The 23,798-nt window shown below is 40.8% G+C and overlaps 2 protein-coding genes across 2 annotated transcripts; both read right to left on the reverse strand.

The window, feature by feature from the left end:
• Positions 1 to 1,727: 1,727 nt before the first annotated feature.
• comp (cartilage oligomeric matrix protein) lies at positions 1,728 to 12,445 on the reverse strand. Its single transcript, XM_083970057.1, has 19 exons — positions 12,276 to 12,445; positions 9,821 to 9,894; positions 9,341 to 9,392; positions 8,917 to 9,065; positions 8,596 to 8,733; positions 7,050 to 7,127; positions 6,495 to 6,647; positions 6,109 to 6,213; positions 5,701 to 5,808; positions 5,429 to 5,588; positions 5,070 to 5,188; positions 4,479 to 4,531; positions 4,205 to 4,398; positions 3,934 to 4,112; positions 3,791 to 3,839; positions 3,460 to 3,656; positions 2,717 to 2,889; positions 2,452 to 2,591; positions 1,728 to 2,095 (listed from the first exon to the last, which is right to left on the reverse strand). Exons 1-19 carry the CDS (start codon positions 12,340 to 12,342, stop codon positions 2,037 to 2,039), a joined length of 2,247 nt encoding a protein of 748 aa, XP_083826183.1. The 5' UTR covers positions 12,343 to 12,445; the 3' UTR covers positions 1,728 to 2,036.
• A 2,403-nt stretch (positions 12,446 to 14,848) lies between these two features.
• tmem38a (transmembrane protein 38A) lies at positions 14,849 to 22,660 on the reverse strand. Its single transcript, XM_083969741.1, has 6 exons — positions 22,335 to 22,660; positions 18,728 to 18,884; positions 17,823 to 18,007; positions 16,935 to 17,022; positions 16,434 to 16,551; positions 14,849 to 15,578 (listed from the first exon to the last, which is right to left on the reverse strand). The coding sequence occupies exons 1-6, from the start codon at positions 22,456 to 22,458 to the stop codon at positions 15,375 to 15,377; spliced, it is 876 nt and encodes a 291-aa protein (XP_083825867.1). The 5' UTR covers positions 22,459 to 22,660; the 3' UTR covers positions 14,849 to 15,374.
• Between the last annotated feature and the right edge of the window lie 1,138 nt (positions 22,661 to 23,798).

Here is a 23,798-nt window from a genome sequence, read left to right on the forward strand (position 1 = left end):
GTTTCGCCTCAGTGCAGCTGTTAGTTGTAATCTGCGTCTTGACGTCTTGGCCACACATCCTCAGAGCTGCACTGTTTGTTGCTGCAACACAATCTCACTTCCTGAAAATGATCCAAACTCTTAAATGCAGGTGGCGTGTTTTAAAAAAAAAGAAGGTGATGCCATCAAATTTATGACATGTAGCGCAGCTCTTCTCCAGGACACCACACTCTACCAGATGTTCCTTGCTGCCAAAAACATCTGGTCCATAGAGTGTGGTGTGCTGCTGGAAGAGATGCTAGATATGAGATGTAAAGACATAAAGCGATGACATATGTGAGAGGGGTGTTAACATGGGGGCCGTTTCCACTTGTCACACAAAGTCAACAGTGTCGTCGTGATGCTGGAAGGTTAGAAGTACATTTAGATATTAATGCAACTTTGGATAAAGTTAGAAAAACGTAAAACAAAGACAGTTAATGGAGGTAACAAATGTAACCTTTGATCATTTGAGCTGAAACTTGGTCTTGGTTACCTCTCACATGTAGAGCATGAATTTGCATTTTGAGTCTGTGCTTTGATTTTCCTATTATTAGGCGAGTCTGAAGCTAAACACTAAAATATTGGAAACAAACTTCTCAGGCCGATGAACAAAAATTTGGAGGTTCGTTTTCCAACGGGAGGATGACCTCAAAGTTTATTTTACTACGTCCCATTAACTTGCTTGCTTTCAGCTCATCTGCTTCTTTTAGTTTAAGACTCCCCTTACTTGGTAGCACAGTCCATTTTAATGCTGTGTTTAAAAAAAGCAGTGATGCTAAATCTGGGCCCAAACTGAAAAAGCAGATGAGTGAAGCTCAAACAGGCTCCTGTGTTTAAAGGTTTCTCCTCAGTCCCAGATCAAAAGTAAAGAGCTGCCGCTCGGTCTCTACTGCTTGTTCCCAGAGTGTTTTAGGTCTGAAATGTCCCTTTAATAACACAGGGTTTTCTACACTGACTTAAAGACTCTGGGGAAAAAAACACAGTTTAAGTTCCACGTGAAGCTTATAGTGAGAATAGCATTATATCACTGTTGTCCTGTAAGTCGTAGTAACTGATCTGTAGTTATTTATTTGTTGCCATGTGAATCTCCTTATGTGACCATTTGTTTATAAGATGAAAGAAAAATTTCAATTAAATTGAATGTGGAAGATTTTTCCCTGCACATAGTCTTGATTTGCAGAATAATGCTCATTTAAAAAAAAAAAATCCTAAAAACAGACTGTCCGGTGTCATTTTACAACATCACAGCGTGTTGCTGTGGAAATGCATGATGTTTCGATCCTGTTGTATATTGTCTTTGCTATCGTTTCTATTTTGTAATCTGTATTTCAAAAATGCAAAATTTAAAAGATTATTTTGGATATGTGCATGCTTGTGAAATGTTCAGAATGTTGATTTCCACTAAAAGCTGTTGAGTTTGAAAAAAGTCACGTCTGTTACTTAAAGTCAAATGTTTGACGTTGTCTGTAGAGCTAATATAGGATAGGGATTCATTAATATTTAATAACACATCAAACCTTATAGAATGAGTTTCTAGATAGTCACCTTTGAAACATTTATCTCACAGTTGCTTCAATGCTGACGGAGATTATAATCTATAAACATTCACTTTCACCCCATCCCATCACAGATTGAAGCTAGACTTAAAATTCATCCAGATACGACTCATAATTTACCAAAAAACACATTTATTCAATAGTGACAGTTTACTCTTTGCAATAGCTCTTCCTTTAGGAAGTATACATTTAAAGTTATAAAAAAAAGATATGGTTGATGATATTTTGTTTCAACAGGAATTTCTTTGGAAAACTGTTTATCTGGTCATTTTATATGACTAGTTTCCTCTGGAGTTTGTACATCTTTCCTCTTCTCAGTCACTCTGTCGTGATCTTGATTTCAGAGATGTTTCTTGGACTTCACATTTACCCATTTGCATTACTGTGATTTTCTTTCTGAGACACAGTCGTGCACTGGAAAGTGTTCCCAGAATTCCCTGGGCTCGTTCCCCCGTCTCATCAGGACACCAGCTGAACCTGCTGAGCTCTGTAGGTGTCAAAGTCCTCAGGAAGAGTGTCTGAAACAAGACGCAGCATGAAGTGGAATCACAGTTTAGTTCACAGTTTGAGCAGCCGAAGGAGAGATACTCAACAAGTAGAAGGAAAACATCTTCGTACGGCATGTGCACAGCAAGAACACAACACAACATTTACACAGTGTATTTATATTTGGCTTTTTCCAGGAGGTAGAAAACAAGTTGACACAAATTTATCAGTTTCTTCTAAAACAGGACCTGTTTCTACTATATTTAGAATAACTGTTGCCTAATCGTGATAAATAAAATGCTGAAAATCAGATGAATGCTGATTTTTAATTAATTTTGAACTTATTGAGATGCAAAACCAATGACATGTAGCTGTAAATGTCACGCACCATTGCAGCGATACCGCAGATTGGCCCAGATGATGTTCTCCTGCGAGAAACAGAAGACTCCTAGTCGGCCTCCTCTCATTGTGGCATCGATGATAACTCCTGTGTCCGCCACCATCTGAGTACCCTCGTAGAAACGAACTCTGCACACCAACAAACAGCAGGTATGAAAGACCATTTTCCCCCTCTTTTGGTAGTAACAAGTACTTTGTCCCACCTGTACCACTCTTTGTGCTAAGCTAGGCTAACTGTGTCAAATCTGCTGTACCTGATGTAGCCGTCAGCCGGCCGGTGTTGGAGGAACCAGCGGTACGAAGTCTTGTCCTTCCAGCCAACATTTCGAGCATCTTTCCACAGGAGCTTCACCTGGTCACTGGTGTCACCGGTATGCCACAGGGCGTTCCTCAGGTTCTCGCCTGGACCTGTGTTTGACTTCACGGCCTTTTCAAAACCAAAAAATTGTTTTATTTTGCTTATTTAGTCTCTGGATCAACTGATCTTTTGATCCTCTGGGAATATTTCCTTATGTTAAAGGGGACATATTATGGAAATATCACTTTTTGAAGGCTCTTTAACATATATTTGGGTGTTTGGCTTGGCTTCCGGCCCCTAAAATGTAAGAATTGACAAAAGAAAATCTGTAATTTGCACACTCCCTAGGTTGAAATCCACGTGGTTAGGTTAGGTGGTTGCGAGCTGTTCCCTCAGTTGTCGTCCAGTGATGTAACTAGGATTTGAATTTGCATAATATCACCCCTACCTGGTACCAGTAGAAGGGGGCGGGGCGAGCAGTGGTTCATTTGCATTTAAAGGGACGCACTGAAACCAGCTGTTCTGAACAGGGCTGTTTGAGCATGAAAAGAGCTGTGATGTTTGATCCTTGGGGTATTTTGACCAAAGCATGTCACAGATACGTCTTTAAGATACCTGGGAACTATTTTAATTTGTGGAAAGGGGGCATAATATGTCTCCTTTAATATTTATTTTGTTCTAGGCGGAGCAGCTAGCTACCTTCAGTTGGATGCCAGGTTCTGCCACGGCTCTGAATGGGTTTGCCTGCCAGTAGATCTGCTCCACCTGCTTCCACATCACCACATAGAAACTGGAGCTGTCCTGGTAGCCAAAGATAAATCCTGCGTAGTCATCGTCCGTCACCGTGTTTACATGAAACGTCCCTTCGAAATCTACGCCACTGAAAGCAGTGTAACCTGTGGAAAAAAATGTTGCACACGAGTTTAACTGGGTATCTTCATGGATCAGCTACAGTTTGTTTAAAGCAGAATTTGTGGGCACATAAAAAATGTCAAACTATTCCTACAAAAAACAGACATGATGCCCTTACCGACAGCCAACCCAGGATCACTGTTCATCGTTTGGACAATCTCTCTTCCCTGTACGAACAAAAGGAAAACCATGGATTTAAGATTAATTTAATCACATTGAGAAGTGTTTTCGAAATCAACAAATACTGAAGAGTCACTGAACCTGGTTCAGCACCACCCAGTTGGGGTCAATCTGTGCGTCTCCCTCTGGATCTAAAACAACAGTCTGGTACTCCCTGAAGTCAGTGAGGGTGACTTCAGCATTTTCTGGACAAACATCGATCGTGTCGACGATTGTGTCGTTGTCAAAATCCGTCTCGCACACATCACCAACACCATTACCTGGGGAGTAAAAAAAGAAAAGTTGTTGAATGCCTTGAGGAGGACACTTTTTCTTTATTTGTTCTCTTAGAAAACGAAAATGTGTTGTCCACCGTCTGAGTCTTCCTGCAGCGGGTTGGGGATCAAACGGCAGTTATCAGGACCAGGTGGCAGCAGATCCGGGATGCCGTCATTGTCGTCGTCGTCATCACATTCGTCCCCCTTGCCATCTTTGTCGGTATCGAGCTGAGAGCTGTTGATGACCGCTGGGCAGTTGTCCCGAGAGTCTTGGTGACCGTCACCGTCACTGGATAGAGGAGAGAGGTTTTATTAACATGAGCAGATGTTGATTTTAATTGTGATGGGACTGATTAGGGAGCAAAGTACCTGTCCTTATTAGTGTCACAGGGGTCTCCAATCAGGTCGTTATCCGCATCCATCTGAGAGAGAGTTAATATGAGTTACTGTTAAGATCAAACAGACTCGGTCTGTGTGACCTTTGACAAAACGGAGCAAGAAGCTGCAAGGCGATCAAACTTTAAATTCGTGAAGGTGTAGATTGATCTTGTGGCACCAGTCATTGTGTTTATTGCTCTTAAATAACCTAAAAAATGGCTTATGATTGATCGATGGAGTCTTTGTGGGCATGATATTTACAGTAAGAGTGCAAGGTGGTTTTAATTGGGCGCAGTTGGGAGAGATGATGATTTTTTTTTTTTTTTGCGAAATGTTAACAGTTCACTGTCAATCAAATCTGGCCACATTAATGTATCATGAATATTTGATGTCATAGAGGAACACTATGGGAGTTTTGGTCTCCCAGTTACAGTGATATTCTGTACTGACTGAAAGGGGCTTCAATCTGAGTTAGAATGACTTTTACAAACCTATAACATGTTGAGTTTCAGTAGTATAAATAAATAGTATAGTATAAAACCACACATACATGCATGTGAGCATGTAAGATAGTGTTCTGACCTGGTCAGGGTTGGGAACATAAGGACAGCTGTCGCACGCGTCTCCAACTTTGTCACCATCTCGATCTTTCTGGTCGGTGTTGGGAACCCTTTTGCAGTTGTCCAGGTTATTGGGGATTCCTGAGATTCAAGTGTGTATGTGAAAAGTCCAACCTTGATGTTGTGTAGCTTTATTCATCAATGTTACAATCAAACCTTAACATAAGCCTCTTTCATACCTGCAAATGTCACTATGAAACATCAAAAATATACAGTATTATATAATCACTTTTAGTCCATTTTGAGGTGGTGCTCTCAAAATGTTAATGCTTAAAATGAACGTATGCATGCATACATAAATGACCCACATGGCATACTAACCATCCCCATCAATATCTTCATCACACTCGTCACCAAATTCATCAACGTCTGTGTCTTTTTGGTCGTTGTTTTTCACAGCACGGCAGTTGTCGCAGGCATCACCAAAGTCATCCTCATCAATGTTCCTCTGGTCCACGTTGGGCACCAGAACACAGTTGTCCTGTGAAGAAGCTGTTTTAGTCTTTGTGGGTGGAGTGACTTAACAAACACATAGCGTGGACACAATAAATGACTTTAAATGAACGATTTAAATCAGTATTTTAAGCATGAACCTGCATGTTGAGGATCCCGTCCCCATCTGCATCTTCATCACAGGCATCACCATCTCCGTCTTTGTCCGCATCCTCTTGACCAGAGTTGGGAACCGTGAGACAATTATCCTGGAAAGAAATGTGCTCAATTTTATAACTAGACAGGAAAATAAAAAGCAAGAAAGTGTTTCAATGCAAGAGCTGCTAAAAATAATAAGATACTTATTGTCTAGAATTCCAGTGTCTGATGATTATCTACATATTGTTTCTGTTGTAATTCAAACCCAAAACATTGGCCTTAAAAAAGGATTTTTCAGTCTATGACGAAGTATTTACAAAAGTTAACTTCATACACAGACTCCAGATACAGTCAACCAAATCCAGCATGTCCTTTTCTTTGCAGATGACTATGTTTCTGAGGAGGCTCACCTTGTTGCAGCTCCTCTCAGGGCACTCCAGTTTCTCATCAGGGACACCATCAATGTCGATGTCAGGACCACAGAGGTAGCCGTTGCCAGCCCATCCGACTCCACACTGTGCGGATGGAAAGTGTTTTATGGACTGTACAGACTGTTTTCATTGGACCTGTTGTACGCTGCACTAAGTCTTCCAACAGGCCTGCGATTGCACAATCTTTGGCACGAGTCCAGAAAGTTTTATATTTCAAAGAGTTGGGTCAAAAATGTTTAAACAGCTTCATGGTACGATTTTCAGATTTGTACAAACTCGGCTATTTAAAGCTCTGCTTGCCTATTTGGTCCATTTTGTAGGATTCACAAAACAGGAAAAGAAGTCGAATGGTTTAATTTGTTCACCTGACACTCGATGGCCCCCTCTCGATGTACGATGCACTCAGCGCTGGCGTGGCAGGGGTTGGGTTGACCGTTCCCACAGGCTCTCTCAGGCTTGCAGCCACGTCGCTGATCTCCGATGTAGCCCGGCTTACAGGGGCCGCACCTGAACGAGCCCTGATGATACACAGAGGTACAAAACTCATGCCTCCCACCTACACATTCCTGATTCCTGCCCGATGACTGGACTCTGCCTCTGTTTTATCCTATTTTATTTGATCTTATTGTGTCCATTGTTTTATTGTGCTTCTGTTGTGTTACTTTTTGTATTTTTATCTTGCTGTGCAGCACTTTGGAAACCTTGTGTTTGTTTAAATCGTGCTATATAAATAAGATTGGATTGGATTGGATTGGATTGGATTGGATTGGATTGTGACTGAACTGACACTGGCCAAGCATCAGGTTGTGAAGATATCGCCACAATGTCTTAAACTTTTCTCCTGTATAAAAACGTTATACAACACAATTTTTCCAGCTGGTTTCCCTCAAGCTTGACAGGTTTCCAGAGTTTATACTCACAGGTGTGTTCATACAAGCCGAGTTCTCCACACAGCCTCCGTTGTTGGGGCCCTCGCACTCATTGATGTCCTTGCACACCTTTGATGGGACAAACAGACAGAGAGTGACGTCCAGTGACTTTAATGGGCCTCTACGTCGTCAAGATCAGCAAAAGAGGAAAGAAAAAAAAATGAAGTGCAGAAAAGTGAAGGCAGTCTTCTATGTCAGGATGAAGTGGTGCTGAAACAGTCCAGCGCTCTGTGTTTGACATGCTGTATGTACGGAGGAGAGAGAGGAGGCGCTGCTGATGGATGAAGAAAGGTGCTGGTGAAAGAGACAAGACAAATAGGTAGAGGTAGAGAGGGGAAATGTCGCCTGGACATTTTCTTCCAGAATTGCCACAGTCTGATAATAGGAGACAAAAAACGTTTTCAGTTTTAAGTTCTCTTTCAATTCAGCATCTTTATTTTTTCCCACACATTTTTTCTTAAAATGTATAATTAAGGTTGCGTAAATTAATATTACTGCAGGTGATGAAATCATCCTTTTCGGGTATTTTTGCCCAGTAAAACATTTTTTAATATACATATTTTTTTATATTTAAATGTTTAAACAGTGCTAGTAATAGCACTATTACCAGTTAGGGTGACCAGATCCCAAATAACGCATGTGAGACAAAGACAGTCTTGGACAATGTAGGGCATCCATTGCCAATGGGAGGCAGTGGCATGTTCAGGGAGTGGCCTTGGGTTGGCCACCCAAAATATACAGTAATGGGGTATATGCCCAGTCAGAGGCATTTTGTACACTGTTTTATACTGGCTTTTGTCAAGTTATTTTTTTTGTTTCAAGAATAAACATTGAGGTTTTCTATCACAATTGTATGTTGCCGCTCATGTGTTTTGACTTGTAGGTCTAGATTTTCTTGCAGTGTTAGTAACTGAAGTAGATATGGGTTTTGCAGACAAAACTGGGTATGGCCAAAACCTGTGTGGGTGCGTGTTTATGTGTGCACGTGCATACATAAGTACATAATGTGTGCACACAGGCACTCATGCTCACGCTTCATGCCACCCCACCATAGGTCAGTGCCCCCACTTGGGCCACCCCTATCAAAAATGTCTGGACACGCCCCTGATGGGAGGTAGTCTAAAAAGTTGATGGATTCTATCTTAGCTCTAAAAATGAAACACAGAAACTAAAGGTTTCAATTATACTACTGATGATTTCATTCTCCAAATGCAGGAGTGCTTTACAAATTCGAAAATACCTTGCTTCAGGTCGGGGATGGGACGTGATCTCTGTCAACATGGGAATTAAACCCACAACCTTAACATCATGAGTCACACATTGATCATTAAAGATTTGTCGACTCTCTAAAAAACAGCAAGGATGGACAGACGAAGTGAGTCTTCAACTGTCGACGCTGATTGATTAGCATGATGATGTCACTCACAGACCTTCTGTCTTTCTTCACAGCCATTGAAATAATGTCCATGTCCAGTATATTTTTTAAACTGTGACCATGTGTGAGTGTGTTTGCATGTGTGTGTTCACTGTTACTGACCTGTTTGTTGGCAATGGCGTAGGCCAGGCCAACGCCCTGGACCTGGGGCCCAGTGTATCCTGCAGGGCAGGAGCCGCAGCGGAAACCAGGGGCGGTGTTGATGCAGCGCACTCCCATGTGACAGGGCATCACTGTACACTGCCAACAGAAGAGACACCGAAACACAGCGATCAATTCCTGGCTCTGATACACCAGTTAACACAGATGATGATCAATTGTTCTGAAGTGTATCAATCACAACATCAATGCATTTTTGTTTTAACGGGCCATTCACAGTAACACAAACAAACTAGGTTCTTCTCTCATCGTTTCGCTGTGTACCTCGTCCACGTCAGTGCAGTGGGTACCATTTCCCTCCATACCGTCCGGACAGGGTCCGCACTTCACACCCTCAGCTGTCTCCATGCACTTCACTCCTGGGGGGCACGGGTTGGGCACACAGGAGGGACGAGGCTGCATCCCCCCCATCCCTGAGGAAAGTGATTCATTTAATACGATCTTATCTCTGTATGTTGTCTAAGTTACTCAGCTTTATACTGTGTGATGATACAGACTTTCCATCACATTAATATTGCATCCTATGCTGATAACATTCTTGCATATATGAAATATTTAATCCAATCACAGTTTAAAAAGCGCTAAAAGTTGTGGATATTAGCTTTTGATATTATTAGTAATTTCAACATCAAATGGCATATTTTCAGATATGAATAACATTTTAAGTGTTTCTGGGAGGTCAACTCACCACAGGCCTCACACTCCATCACAGTGTTCTTCAGAAACACTATCTCTTTTATCTGGAAAATAAAATGGATCAATTTATTATCACTTTCTGGCATTAAGCATTAGTTAAGTATTAAGAAATACTGAATTCTTCATTTATAATGCATATACTCATTAGTATGTAGTTTATAAATACACTTAGTGCTTATCAATGATGAGTAAAACATTTTAACTGTGTTTATAAACTACATACTAATGACGTATGCATGTGTTATAAATGATTAATTCAGTATTTAATGCTTTAATGCTAATGCTTTTTTTTGGCTTATTGGGCAGATGATAAGTGCTGACTTTTTGCGCACACACACGCACACACAAACACACACACACACTATCTGAAAGGCAGGCCTGCTGGTGCAAAGACTTTAGCACAGATGAAGATGACGAGCTAGTTCACAGTGCACCAGGTGTGTGAGTGAAGGTGATTTTTTTTTTTTTTTACCTGTTGTTTCAGAAGCTCTTTGATCTCAGCCAGCGCAAGGTTGGTCATTTTTATCTGACTGATAATTTCTCCATCTGCATTTAGAAAAACACATGTGATTTACACAACTATTCATATTGAAATACAGCTGAGTTACCCTCTACGTGAACCAGTCTACACATAAACTGACATTAAAAGTGCTGAATATCCAACATCACCACAAACAGAACAAAAACAAAACGGATAGAAATATGAGCTATGATAGAAGATGAGAAGAAAGAGCAGGTTCTGTCGATACTGTATTTGGAAAGTTTCAGGCACTTTATTTTCAAATAAATTGATTCTGCATAAAATGACAATCCTTGGCTTTAATGTCTTTATTTAAATGATTTATACAGGAATAACTGTGTGAGATGTAACTCTTTTCACACAGTGCCCCAGCTGCAAGGGTCAAGAAGTCAAAAGGGGACTGGACTCATAGGTGCTAAATGTTTCTTAGTCAGATGTGAGTTGTTTCAACGGGTTCATAGACAGAAGAGCTCACTCATGAGTTGACTGTCTGAGTGTTGTCATTTAGATGAGAATCCTCAAAACCAGAGAGGCCAAGACTGCAGTTCACAAGCGTAACTGTCCAAATAGTGAATGTCGGGGCTGTTTGCACAGTAGACAGAAGCACTCCTGTGAGTAAACACATTTACAAGATTTGATCTAATGCCAAAGCAAACTGATGTAAAACTTTGTTCCAGATGCCTCTTTTGAGGTCTTAGCGCCACATCAGCTTTTTTTCTGTGGATGCTGAGGTTGTTGGCTGGACACTTACATTACAACAAATGTGTCCTGCTGTACAACATGACGTGCATTGACAATCCTCAGCCACCACAGGCCTCATGTATATCCACCACCCACTGATTCACTGGAATCAGAGAGGTTTTTGATCACAGGATCACAGGAGAACTCATTTCCCAGATATGAAGTGATTCAAGATTTTCTCTTAAGTTATGTAAGTTCTTCGTGCTGCGAGCGAGCATCCTTACAGGAACCAAACGCTGTGGACATCCTTGTGTTTTTACAGTGTGTCAGAGTCAGAGTCCAGGGTCTGAGAATGATCTGGATTTTCAATGAAGATTATGAAACTTAAACCATCTGTCAACTCTCTGATAATAACCTTCCCACAAAGCAGAGAGAGGCTGAAGAGACCATGAAACTGAAGAGCAACACAAACACTGTGTAAGAAATTTGTTTTGTTTAGTTTATTTTCCATCATGTGCACATACTATAGTATCAGGACTTCATCATCAATCAATCATCAGTCAATCAATCAATCAGGAATTCATTCATTCATTCGTAACATGATCCATATTATTTTATAGACTGAAGAAAATAAAAACAAATTTAAGATTTAGTTCATGAACAACAAATGTGTTCAAACTGATACTTATATTATGCTGCTGTTAGGCTGTGTTTTAACATGTCAAAGAAACAGATGTAAAACATTCAAATTCATAGAAAATTAAGGGAAATGTTTCCCTCTGTCTTCACTGTGCTGTTTATTTGCTGCCATTTTATTTTAGCATCTGAGTACTGTAAAATTTAGTGTGAAAATGTTTCACTAATGCATAATAGCGTGTAGTTATTATAAAGCTAAAGTGTCTTTGTTGTTTGTTAAATTAAAGAACTGTCATATTTAAAACATATTATTCTTTCATTATACATAGTAATTATAAAAATATTCACTTTGAATTTTCTCTTAAATTCCATGAAAATGGGAAAATAACTGCAGATATTCACAGTTTAGAGACCATGTGGATGCCAGATTCATAAACCTCCAACCAGATTGTGCCTACATGTGTTCAGGTGTAGTCAGGTCCTGATGGACCATACTGCTTGTACTAATTGACCCAAAGACCCCGAACATCCCCCCTTCAATCACCCCAGACACCACCTCGTCTCCCAGAGGAGCTGCACCAGGGCAGAAACCTCCCCAGTGTGAAGCACAGGAAATGTGTTGTTCTCATTAACAGAAACTCTGTTTACTGAATGAATTCCACAGCAGAGAGAAAAAGATACTGGAAATAAATCTCTCCCACCATTAATAGAAAGGTTGGTGGGAGTTTTTTCCCCCCTCCTTCACAACAGAAAGTTCATGGTGATTGTTTTTCCTCATTGTGGGCAAATAAATTTATGTGCTCAAAGCTTTGCAGGGAATAGCTCAAACCCCAGAGTCCTCAGAGTCTTTTTACCTCAATAAGTCAAATCCTTGGTTACAAATTGATGTCACTGTTTAAGAAATATTTATATATTTTTGTGAACAAAAATGTGACATAATTTTGATTAATTTGAACAATGCTCTCACATTTTTGTGTGAACTGTCTTGTGTGGTCAAATCTAGTGTTTTAATAGTAATGAAACATTTCTATGCAGTTTTATGCTGAATCAACAAACATAACAATGACACAATGTAAAGAGTTTGTCTCACCTCGCTGTCCTTCTGTCACATGTCCTCCCATGCACAGGACACAGGTCAGCACCAGAGACCACAGCATTGTTTAATCTCTGCAGCTCCTCAGGTACGACGGATATTCTCTCTTCTCTCTCTGTCTCTCTCTCTGTCTCTCTCTCAGTATCAGTCGACCTCAAGCAAACATGGTTCCAGCATAGTTTTAGTCGTTCCTCCCCTGCCTTGGTTTTATACCAACCACTCCAACCTCCCCTCCACACACAAACACACCCACTCCCCTGGCTTACATCCCCAACCCCAGTCCTACAAATCACTTCTCTGGAAAATGAGGACAGTGGTTTGACTGCACAACATGAGACACCCCCACGTTTTAATAGAAATGTATCAGCCTGTGTGTGATTTTCACTCAGGTCATGCCAAAAACAGCCTTGATTGTCTGGAACAATAAGTCATTCAGTTAATTTACAGACTGGTAGGCGTACACTTTAGAAATCCAAACTGTTTTTTTTTTTTGGTGTATTACAGTATACTGTAAGATGGCCTGGTCCAACTGGGGCAACTGGCAAAAGGGCAGGAATCAAGTCAGACACTACACCAGTGGCTGACTGGTTGTGAGCAAACGAAATACACATCTGATTTCCCTTCCACTATGTGCTTCTTCTTCTTTTTTTTTTCTTTTTTTTTAATGTTCAGGTTTTCGAGTTCAAAATTCACTGGATCCCTCAGCGATCAAGTTTACACTATTTTTAGACACTTTATGAGCTCTTTGATCAGACAAATGATCAAATGATATCCAAACCCGAGACACTCGAGCTTTATTTCTTACATATTTCTACCACTTCACCTAGACATTGCCTAAATATTTTACTAAATACCTCAGCTTATGAGCACCTGAGGCTCGACTTTATGAGGCTCCATGAATTTTAAATCCCATCACCCAAAGCACAGATGCTAAGCCTCACTTAAGTGTCAGACCAAATGGCTCAGACTGTCAGATGTGGGTTGCTCTGAAGTTTTGACTTTGTGGGTTCAGACATTTGGTGAATTTTGAAGTCCAACACTCAGATGAAACATTTATTTCAAGACGCTGCTTGGACGCTACAAAGATTCTTGGTTCAGTGAGTTTTGGATGTAAAAATGTCAAGAGACACAAATGAATGAGGATTGATCGTGTGACCATGCAGGACTGTTTGAAAAATGTGTGGGTATGAGTTTAATTCCTGTGCAGCTCAGTAAAAACACTTGGTGGGTAGTTGCTGATGAAGGTGAGGAAAAAAGAAAATTGACTTAAAAATTATTTGGATTTCTTTTTGTTGTACATGTGTGTTTGTATGTTTCAGTAATGGGATCGACAGATGTTGGTCACATTCCTCACAGTGAAAAGTTTTCTGGATTTTGGGCCCAGATCCCTTTTGACAAGCTCTCACCACCTCCACTCCTACGCCCTCGCTCGCTCGCTGCCTTGCCCAAAGGAGCGGGGAAGTCTCACTCTGGTGGAAAAACAAACATAACATCTCTTTTCTGTCGTCAGGCTGGAGAATTGGACCCTTGTGTGGAAAGGAAGAAATTTCACAACATCTTCTTTCTCATCTTTAACCTGTTATCAACGGGGAATGGAAGTGCTTAAATCAAATTGGTGACTGGTTCAATCAAATGTGTTGTAGTTCAAATGTGTTTTATCAAAGGATGGAAGGGGAATACAGCTGATTTGAAAACCTTTTACACCCAGTTTTTCCAGCATTAAAGTGGCTTTTTTAAGCTTAACGAGTGACGATTTGCTGCTTTTCTTTGTCTTAAATTACAGGCAATTATATAATTTTAATGGATTAATCAAGAAAATTGAATCCATAAAGAAAATAGTGGTTATAGCTGCAACCTTTTTGACTATTATGGGCCATTTCAGCCATAAATGTGTGTATCTGAGCTCGACTAGTGCTACAAATGTGACCTGAAAATGCAGCGAACAGATCCTCTGCTGTTGTGAGGAATGTTCAAAGGTCAAAGGTCGAGAGCAACAACCTCCTGTAAAGTTCATCAGTGATGCTTTATTGCCTGTACTACAAGAGTTTGTCGACACGGCAGGGGGGGGCCGTGACCCCAGGCTCCCCTCAGACCCTTCCTGTCACCTCCCAACGGCCTCGGAGTTACATAATACAGAGTTTATGAAGACTTTTCTCCTGGCACCTGACACCTGTTCTGTGTGTGTGTGTGTGTGTGTGTGTGTGTGTGTGTGTGTGTGTGTGTGTGTGTGTGTGTGTGTGTGTGTGTGTGTGTGTGTGTGTGTGTGTGTGTGTGTGTGTGTGTGTGTGTGTGTGTGTCCTAAATCCTAACAAACATTTTGTGATCTTTTTTTGAATTTCAACCTGTTTGCATCAAGAAGAAACTTTCCAAAATCAAGCTGTTAAGGCACTTTCATAATAGGCTATGCTGAGATTATGATACATAATATACTGAATTCTCTAGATTTCAACACACTGAAAAACACACGCAAATACACAAACCTGCTCCAAATTCAGAAGCAAACTGTACACTTACAACCAATGGATAAAAATGAACGCCAATAAGAAAGAAAGAACAAAAACGAGCAGGACTCAATGTCTCTCCTGATTTTATTCAAAGACATTAATTTGTATCCACCTCAATGTAAAAAGCAAAAATGTTTATGCTTTATATGCTTCACGTTTGAATTTCTGATTGATAGTCAGATTAATTTGTGTTTCTTATTTCTTTAATAAAATTATGATTAGGTGGATTAAAAGAAAGCCACTGACACCTGGTAACGCAACTACTGATGTGGGGATGAACGTCGTCCTAGAACGACCACGCGGCTCCTACAGATGTGGATCACCACACAGTGTTGAGCACAGATGTTCACAAACACATAAATAAATATGTTTAAAATGTCCAGGTTGGGTTGCAGTGTGAAACATTTGCTGTGGTATTTACAGAGTCCTCATGCTGTGTAAAATGCAGGAAGCACCATTTGGCTCTAACAGAAAGGGTCTCATTTGGTAAAACATCAAACTGCCCCTTTCCCTAGAAGAGGAATGGGAAGTCCCATCATGTGGAGGCCATGAGGGCGAGTCGGATGCAGCTTCATCAGCGCAGCGCGACGTCCTACTCGGCTTTCTTGGCTTTCCTCTTGCGAGCGCCGTCGCTCAGCTCCTCCTTGGTTTTGAGAGGTGAGGACGGAGCGGCGGCGGGAGCGTGGTGGTGGTCTTCCTCAGAGCCACCCAGCGGGGAGCCGAACAGCAGATGGCAAATCCAGGACTCGATGAGGGCGAAGGGGGAGCCGTGAGAGTGTCGGGCGGTCATCACCACCTGAAGGAAGACGGGGACAATCAGAGAAGATTAGATTCATTTTCAGGATAGTTAAAGGAGCAGCTTCATCTATTTTTGAACATCAAAACTGTCTGACTCATCGTGACGTGGACAACTGTGAAAAACAACTGTGTGACATTGTCTGTGGTGCTGGAGGAGCTTTGTTAAGGCTGATGAAACAACTGTGACTGTCTCTGCTTGAAAGATAAAGAGAGGGAGTAACACAAGATGCTGATGAGTTGAATCATGGGAACTGTAGGAGCTTGTCTCTAAAGGACAAAAACCTCTGCATCTGCTCAATCAATTTGTTTTTTTTGTTTGTTATTTACCATTTACTTTCTCTGTTTTTTTCTGATGCTCAATTTTATCATATATTGTGGTGTGTTTCTTGTTTCAGACGTTGCACTCTGAATCACTCTGCCCTTTAAATCTACTGTGCAAACATAACTCGTCTTCTCTGTGAACAATAACGTCTGTTTACCTACAGTGGTTTTCACCTAAGGTTTATGTACTTGAGACCCAGCAAATGTGTTGAATGTATTTGCTGTGCATGTGCTATTGTGTCATAAAACAAAGCAAAACAAAGCTCCACAGGTTCACTAGTGCTCATGAAGTCCATTCAAGTGTATCTCCTCTAACAAGCAAACGATACATAAATAGAGTGTCATGTGCTTTGATGGTTCAGATTATACAGTAAGATTTTGCTGAATGTTGTGTTTGTTTAAATCCTTCCATATAATAAGCAAGGGGAGTGAATTATTTCAGCTGCAGTCATGCAATCCTCCTTATGTACCCTTATATGCAACACATTACACAATAAATCAGCTCTGACGGCTACACATCACATAGCAGCACCTTGCTTGTGGCCATGAAGAGGGTGAAGAGGAGGATGAGGGTGCCCTTGGACACTGGCAGCCAGTGAGCCTCCTGCATAGTGAAGAGGATCGCTCCGTACAGGCTGGCTTTGGTCGGGCTGCAGAAGAGACGAGAGACAAACAGTGTCAGTAAAAACATCCGTCTGTTGTGCTGTTTACCAGGGCTGAGGTCAGAGATGTAGTGGAGGATGTTTTTTGTTGCCTTTATCATTATTTTTATGAATAAAAAAATATTTGTATGTCTTTTTTTTCATCCAACTGTAGCATTACAGGCCACTTGGGGGCGCCAACGTCAAGCTTTTTAAGCTGCAAAGTTGCTTCAAACTTGTGTGTTACAGTAAACAGATTTCCTTCAGTTGGGGTCCGACTATATGATCAAGGTTACTTCAAAGGTTCAGTTTTTGTCTCTTTGGGGGTTGGTGACACACTGGATAAAGTGGTGATGATGATTTCCCCCATCAGTAGGAAAACACAGACTCACAATGACATGTTGAGGATCTCGTTGGTCTCGGGCCGCCACACGCCGCGCAGCAGCTGCTCAAAATTGGAAATGAGAGCCACTCCAGACCCTGGGAAGATAAAAATAGACAGTGGAAAAAGAATGAGGACAAAAAAAAATGAGCGTCTCGTGTCACTGCTCTTATCTGGATTCAGTCTTTCTCCCCCCATTCTCAGCATGGCCGCCTGCAGGGCTTCACCACTGCAGCAGAGACGGTAAGAGGCCGGAGCACAGAGGCTCTTTATATAAACTGTCTATGGCCATTTCTGTTTTATAGAACAGAGAAGAGGCACAAGGGAAACCCGGTTTAGTAGGTGAAAAAGACTTAATTGGAGTACAGGAACACGCATGTAAATAGTTGCCTATTGGTAACTTGTGATTATAGTCACTGTAAACACAGCCACATTTAATCTGCTTGGAGGGTCCAGGGCAAAAAATGAGCAGCTGGGTCTCTGTTAATCCCTCTAATCCCTCAACTCTGTATGAGTTGTGCACAGTTTTTCCACCGAGGATGGCTGTGTTACATTTAATGCTGATTAATTTACTATAGAGAATATAAGCACAAGGATAAAACAAAAAATATAAAAAAGGAAAGTGGTAGTTAATGTTTATTCCTAAATACATTTTCATTTGAATTGGCACAAACCAGTTGACATGCGAAAAGTTTTTGAGGCGAATGAAGTGCTGTGGTTCTTGGCCAGTTGTCTAGTTGATAATCCAGCCTTGCAGGCATGTACATGTGTAACTCATTCATATTTACATCTACATGTTGCAGGAACAGACTGCACATTCCCAGATAGGCTATTTAAAGAAATGTGGTTAGTGTAACTGCATGAACATGGAGTTGCTGAGGAATCACTAGACACCAACCTTTAACGTATCCGACAATGACCATGATGAAGAAGCCGTGGTGGTAGGCGTGGTGGGCGTGGTGGACTCCGGCGGCGATCTTGCGGGCGCGGACGACTTCCTTCAAGGCGACCAGCACGAGTTTGACCGGCAGGAAAGCCACACATTTATAGAAGAGGTTCAGTGGGCAGTAGAAGATGAGGTACCTGTGTTTGTATTGGACATAGACACACATGGTCAGTGAGGAAAGGCCGAGCTTTGTCTTACATATTCTTTGTGATTAGCTTAGACAGAGTCTGAATATTAAAGGGTCAGTTCACCCAGATAATAACATAGTTAAAACCTTTATTTTTCACAATTAGTAGCACTGTATCTAGCCCCCCAAGACTTCTCCGACAACCCCAATACTTATGTCGGCCATGTTTCTGACACAGGGGTCCAGTGACGTGTATTAAACTCCTAAAGTCTTTTTCACACAGCTACTGCAACAAAACCATTTAGTTATTATTCTTTTTTATTATTACTTAAGGAATAAATCTAAATCTACAACTAAATCTACTGATAACCCCCCCCCCCCCCCCCCCCCCCCCCCTCAATTTTGAGCCTCAGAAACCGACAAAATTTGCTAGTTAAACACTGTTGTTTAAGTGGGGAACGTTTTTTGTGTTTTGTTGAACTGACCTTGAACTGAGATTTGTTTCTTTTCATGCAAAAAAAATGCAGAAAAATCAGCCGTCTCATGACATTATTTATCAGTCACATCATTTTTTTTGAAGGGAAAGACCTCAAAACAATGGCTGGCAGGAGACAAGTTTAATGAAAGTTTTGTGAAAAACCTGTGAAAAAGAAACAGTGCATCATGTGTGACCATAAAACTGAATCTCCTTCCCCCGTGACAGGTGAAGTGGTTTTGAGGATTTTCTCACCAGACAGCTGAGGCCAGCAGGATGTGGCTGTTGTGTTGGAAATAGTCAAGGGGGCTGCTTCCAAGCAAGATGTCTGCGAGGATGTAACTTCCAAAGCAGTAGAGCATGGCACAGAGCCAGGAGGCCACAGGACTCCTGCGAGAAACCTCCACCGAGCCTGCAACACAGAGGGGGAGCCGTCAACAACATGAAGGCTTTGACAGGGAAAACGTAATGTGTCAGTGAGCGTTCAGGTGAAGGGTGTTGGAGAAGTTGCTGGAGTGTTGTCTTATATCCGCTTGTGTACAGATTAAAGTGTATTTGGCTTTCATTAAGTAAAAGCCACTAATACAGTTTATTTAATTAATTAAGGGGCTATAATATGTGGGGGTACACACAGTCAAGAAACATTTTCAAAGATGTCTGATTCTAACTCATACCAAAAAAGTGTATGCCATTTATCTATTATGTTTTATTACAAAATGATAATAAAATAAATAATAATAAAGTTTTTAACCAGCAAAAATAATGTACAAATGTGAAAAATGTAGCCTACACAACCAAAATTTGAATGGCCTAAGTCCTCTTCAAGAAGCTTTTCCGCTTTGGAAAAAAGAAAAGTTCTGTGACAATCTTTGCTCTTGTTTTGTAAATCACATGGGTCAGATTGATTTACTCCGCTGAATATGAAATTTCAAAAAGTTTCTGTTTGAAAAACTGTTAGCAACGACCTTAAAAGGTCATTATCAGTGGATCCCTTGTGTGTCTATGTGCTGTATCTTTGTCCACACCCAGTCAAATATTTCAGTGCACGCCCCAATTATCTGTCCTTTCATCATAACCTAATATTGACTCAGGACTTCTCCCGTCACTCAAGAGTTGACAGTTCACCATCTCAACAAATGTCTCGTTCTTTGAAGAATACGGACTTTAAAACAGAACAGACAGCTCGATATAATTTACACCGTTTGTTTTACAATGGTCATTTAATATTCTTTTGTGTTTTTTAATTATACTTGTCTTGACAGTTACTTATTATGAGCCAAATGTCAAATTCTTTGTTTCTGATTGTTTGGCAGGTGTCCACTAAAACTATCTATCAGGACGCTTCAGCTATACAGTTCCAGTCCACAGTTTGACTACATTTATGAATCAATATACAAGATGTGTTAAACTGCAGCTATCACAGCAACATGTCAATGCTTCATATGACGAAATGAAGGAAACTAACAAGAAACTGACTGTAGTAACATGCTCTGAGGTTCAGTGGGGGAAAAGATAAAGTAATAAAACCACACAATAAAACTCCTCCATCGTACTTTAACTTCCTACTCACTCAAGTAGAGCTACATAAGTATTTATTGTATTTAAATGACTTAAAAGTGGCCACATTTAGTAGAAACGTACAGTACATCAAGATGTGAGCACAAATCTCCAACAACAGGTGGGAGAGGGTGTCGTGGTGCAACTGGCGCTCAGTTTGAAAGCAATCTGATCCTGAAAAATGCCGCCCTATAAATATATTCTGCTCAACTGCTTCTCCTGCCTTGCAACTGTCAGGCCCGTCTTAACCCTTGACCCCCACACTTGTCTCTCTCTCTCTGTCTCTCTCTCCCTCCTTCCCACAGTACTGACGCCCAAAACTCATTCATGTTGTTCCTCTAACGTGTGGTGTGTGAACTTGGGCTCTCTGCTCAGACACATGAAAGTAATGGTCGACATCTTGCAAATCTTAGCAGCACGAGTCATTTGAACGTAAAATGTCCTCGGATATAAAGTTATACACAGCGATGATGAGCTCAGCTTTGGTAGGCACACACGCTATAGTTAGTTTACAACTAATGTTTTAGAAACAGAGTGAACCAGCCTCCTTTACTCTAACTACTGTGGGAAATGTGAACAACAGCACAGTGTTGCAACCTGCCTTGTGACACCTGTAAACCGTTAGATGCCGTAATACCTAACCTAACTTTGTGCATCTGTTCATTCCACTACTCAAAATTAATACAGCAGATAAGTGGAAAAGATTCAGACTTTCAGCAAAGAAGCTGTGCTTGCTCATCATACGTTAAACTGAATTTGCATCACACAGTACAAGTTTGCATTGTCTGCTTTACATACAGTGTTGTAGGCTACATGCAGCAGCACAGCAGCCACTAGCATTAGCACTGCACTCTTGTGACACTATCGGCCTAAGATATTATCGTTTTCCCTCCCATGCATTGTGCCAAAACTTAGCTCCAACGTTACCCACAATGCATTGTCAGCTGACATTTAGGTCTGAGTTTCAGGTGTGCTACACTAGAAGCGATTATTGTCATGAGTTAATAGCCTCAAGCTGATTTTTTAAAACTTGTCTCAGTCTTCAGACCATGCTGACTCAAGTGACATCACCTGAGTCGAAGACCCTGAGACCTGTCAACACATCTTTATGTGCTGTGTGATGTGAGTGAAGGTCTCCATGTGTGACACTGTACCCCTAACCAGATCAAAATTCATTCATTTTCTTCTTAAAGCTTGAAGCCGTTATATGTTTATCCAAGTTTCTAAACTCTGATTAAAAACCTAAAGGAGAAAGTTTATTCATCTGACTAGAAGCTGTTAACTGGCTGTAGCATTATAATAGGTAACATGAGGGAGATAATGACACAAAGATGACAACATCTTCCAGTTGTCTGAGTATAGAACATGTGACCCATGTTGTTGTACAACATGCTCCTTGAAAGCAGCACAATAAACGTGTAAACCTTTTAATTTTGTGGTTGAGGTGTGTTTGTTGCTCCTGAATTTTTTTTTTTTTACATCAGGCTGAACTTCTTCTTTAGAGATGATTCAGGTCTATTCAAAGGCTGAGTACTCCCGGGGAAAGCAAGGTCAGGCTGGCTTCATGCTCAACACCTTATTTCATGTTTAACACTCTGTGTAAATAACATACCCCAACCCAAATGCAGCCTACAAGTGTACATCAGAGGGGGCTTTCGGAGGCCCACTGACACTGTCTATTTCAGGATCTTCTATTTATTGCCCTTAGTCGCTGGTATGTACACGGGCCCTCTCTCGGGTTTCACCCTCCACTCGAGGATCTGTTGCTGTCAAAGGAGTTAAATCTTGGAAAATATGAGGCTTGACCCAAAGCTGAGTGCTTTAATCGACTCCAACAACTTCCTACTGTACAAATGAGGTCAGGCTGCTGCAGCAACAGACCTTCCCTCACAGCAAGCTCCTGCTACACTTTATGTAACAGGTCATGCTTTATAAGGATAGGGTCCCACTGAGATACAGAAAGACCATATTGGGGTTTAGAGCACTTTGTTCTTATATCACTGAAAAAGGTCATAAATCAATAAACAATTATTATTAAATGCACGTCTACTTTTTGTCAGTCACTACTTTTATGTTATTTTGAGTTCCCAATAGGTTTACTTTGTGATGTTGTACATAAATGTAGGCAATGTTTATTTATAACAACAGGTCTGGTGAGTGTGGAGCATGTACAGTAGCTGCACCTGCCAAACTATGCAGATAATCATATTTATGTAATATTGAAGCATTAAAGCATGCTCTTAATCTGAAAAACAACCTCTCATTTAGCTACAGCACAAACAGAAAAGTGCAAACACTCACTTACCTGGTTCATACTTGAGGTAGAGGATGGATACGATGTAATAAGCCAGATCAAACACCGGAAACATTCCCATTTTGGAGAAGACTTGGGCAAAATCGCCCAAATTAAGGACTGACAGCACCTCCATGTTGTGTGTCTTAACAACCAGTGACCCTGTTTTTTTTTTCTTTTTTCTTTTTAGGTTTTATTCCAACTGCGCAGTCTGGATCGGAAGCTCCCCCCCAAACCGACCGACTCTCCAACAAGCCCCCCGGTCTGGACAGTGACAGCCTGAGACACTCAAGCGCTCCTATTAATACCACTCATCTCCACAGCCTCAGCATCATCATCATCTGCGCTCCGTGCCGCAGCTGCTCCGCTTCTTAGACGACAGGAGGTTCATGTGTCAGCTGCTTGAGAATTAAAATGACAAATAGGCCTACTGCGCTTTGTCTTCTTCTTCATCATCATCATCGTCGAGTGTCCACGCTCCACAAGCGAAGATGCACCTCCTCCATTAAATAACAACAACAACAAAAAAAACGTCCTAGTTCCGGATCAGGCTAATCCCAGAAGCCCCGCACCGTTTGGTGATATCGCTGCTGGTTTGCATTCTTCCACATGATGCAGAAATGTCGCGATTAAAGACGCAGGCTTGTTAAACCTATACGTCAATAAAACCAGATAATATGCAGGCTATCTCAAACAATAGTAAAATATTATCATCATTTTTCGTTTATTTTTTTCCCTTTAATTCTTGAGACGATAATAATCAGGGCAATGGCGCCTGTCACCACCAGGGGGCACCAAAACCACGACACTGAAAACCTTGCATCTCTAAAACAATAAGATGGGTGAAAATGTTGAGGTTTCACATCTATTGCCCACAAATCTTAGCCTAATAGTTTTTAGTTTTTATTTTGTCACTATCCATGTCTTCAGACAGTTTTACAACAAAAATATATATATTTTATTGTCTTTCATTGTAAGCTTTAAAACGTGATTTGTCCTGTTTTTATAATGATTTATGTATATGTTGTTCTTTTTTTTCCTTTCTTAACTTTTCAGTCAAGTCTGAAATTAACAATGAATGAAGTAAAATCATTATGCTATTTGCTTGGTTGTAGATGGCTCTCTCTCTCTCTCACACATAGTGCCCTACTGCCCTCTAGTGGCTAATTCAATTCAATTCAATTTATAAATAAAGTATAAGTGTACAAATTACAAATTGCAGAAAAACAATACAAAACTATGTAGAAAAAGAAATACAATCTAGATGATGAAAAATGTCATCCTTCTAATTTGTCACACCAGGCAGCGTAAAGCACCAATAAACCACAAGGCCACTTTGGGTTTAATTCTAATCTACACCTTTGCTCATTTTACATAAACGTTTTAGATATTTAATAACTCCATTCTGTTCCATCTTGAGTAGGAACAAAGGGTTTTTTATTTTATTTTGCACGAATATCATTTAAAATAGTATGA

The sequence above is a fragment of the Trachurus trachurus genome, assembly GCF_905171665.1.
Source record: "Trachurus trachurus genome assembly, chromosome: 4".
NCBI classification, from domain to species: Eukaryota; Metazoa; Chordata; class Actinopteri; order Carangiformes; family Carangidae; genus Trachurus; species Trachurus trachurus.

What these genes read in the sequence shown, in the direction of transcription:
- comp (XM_083970057.1), bottom strand. Translation starts at nt 12,342, where the DNA reads ATGCTGTGGTCTCTGGTGCTGACCTGTGTCCTGTGCATGGGAGGACAT. An exon ending in GATGGAGTGTGAGGCCTGTG is followed by an intron (nt 9,066 to 9,340) that starts GTGAGTTGACCT and finishes CACTTTCCTCAG; the next exon opens with GGATGGGGGGGATGCAGCCT. An exon ending in GCTGCAGGAAGACTCAGACG is followed by an intron (nt 4,113 to 4,204) that starts GTGGACAACACA and finishes TTTACTCCCCAG; the next exon opens with GTAATGGTGTTGGTGATGTG.
- tmem38a (XM_083969741.1), bottom strand. Translation starts at nt 22,458, where the DNA reads ATGGAGGTGCTGTCAGTCCTTAATTTGGGCGATTTTGCCCAAGTCTTC. An exon ending in CTACCTCAAGTATGAACCAG is followed by an intron (nt 18,885 to 22,334) that starts GTAAGTGAGTGT and finishes TCTGTGTTGCAG; the next exon opens with GCTCGGTGGAGGTTTCTCGC. An exon ending in TCTTCATGGCCACAAGCAAG is followed by an intron (nt 15,579 to 16,433) that starts GTGCTGCTATGT and finishes GTCTTCCTTCAG; the next exon opens with GTGGTGATGACCGCCCGACA.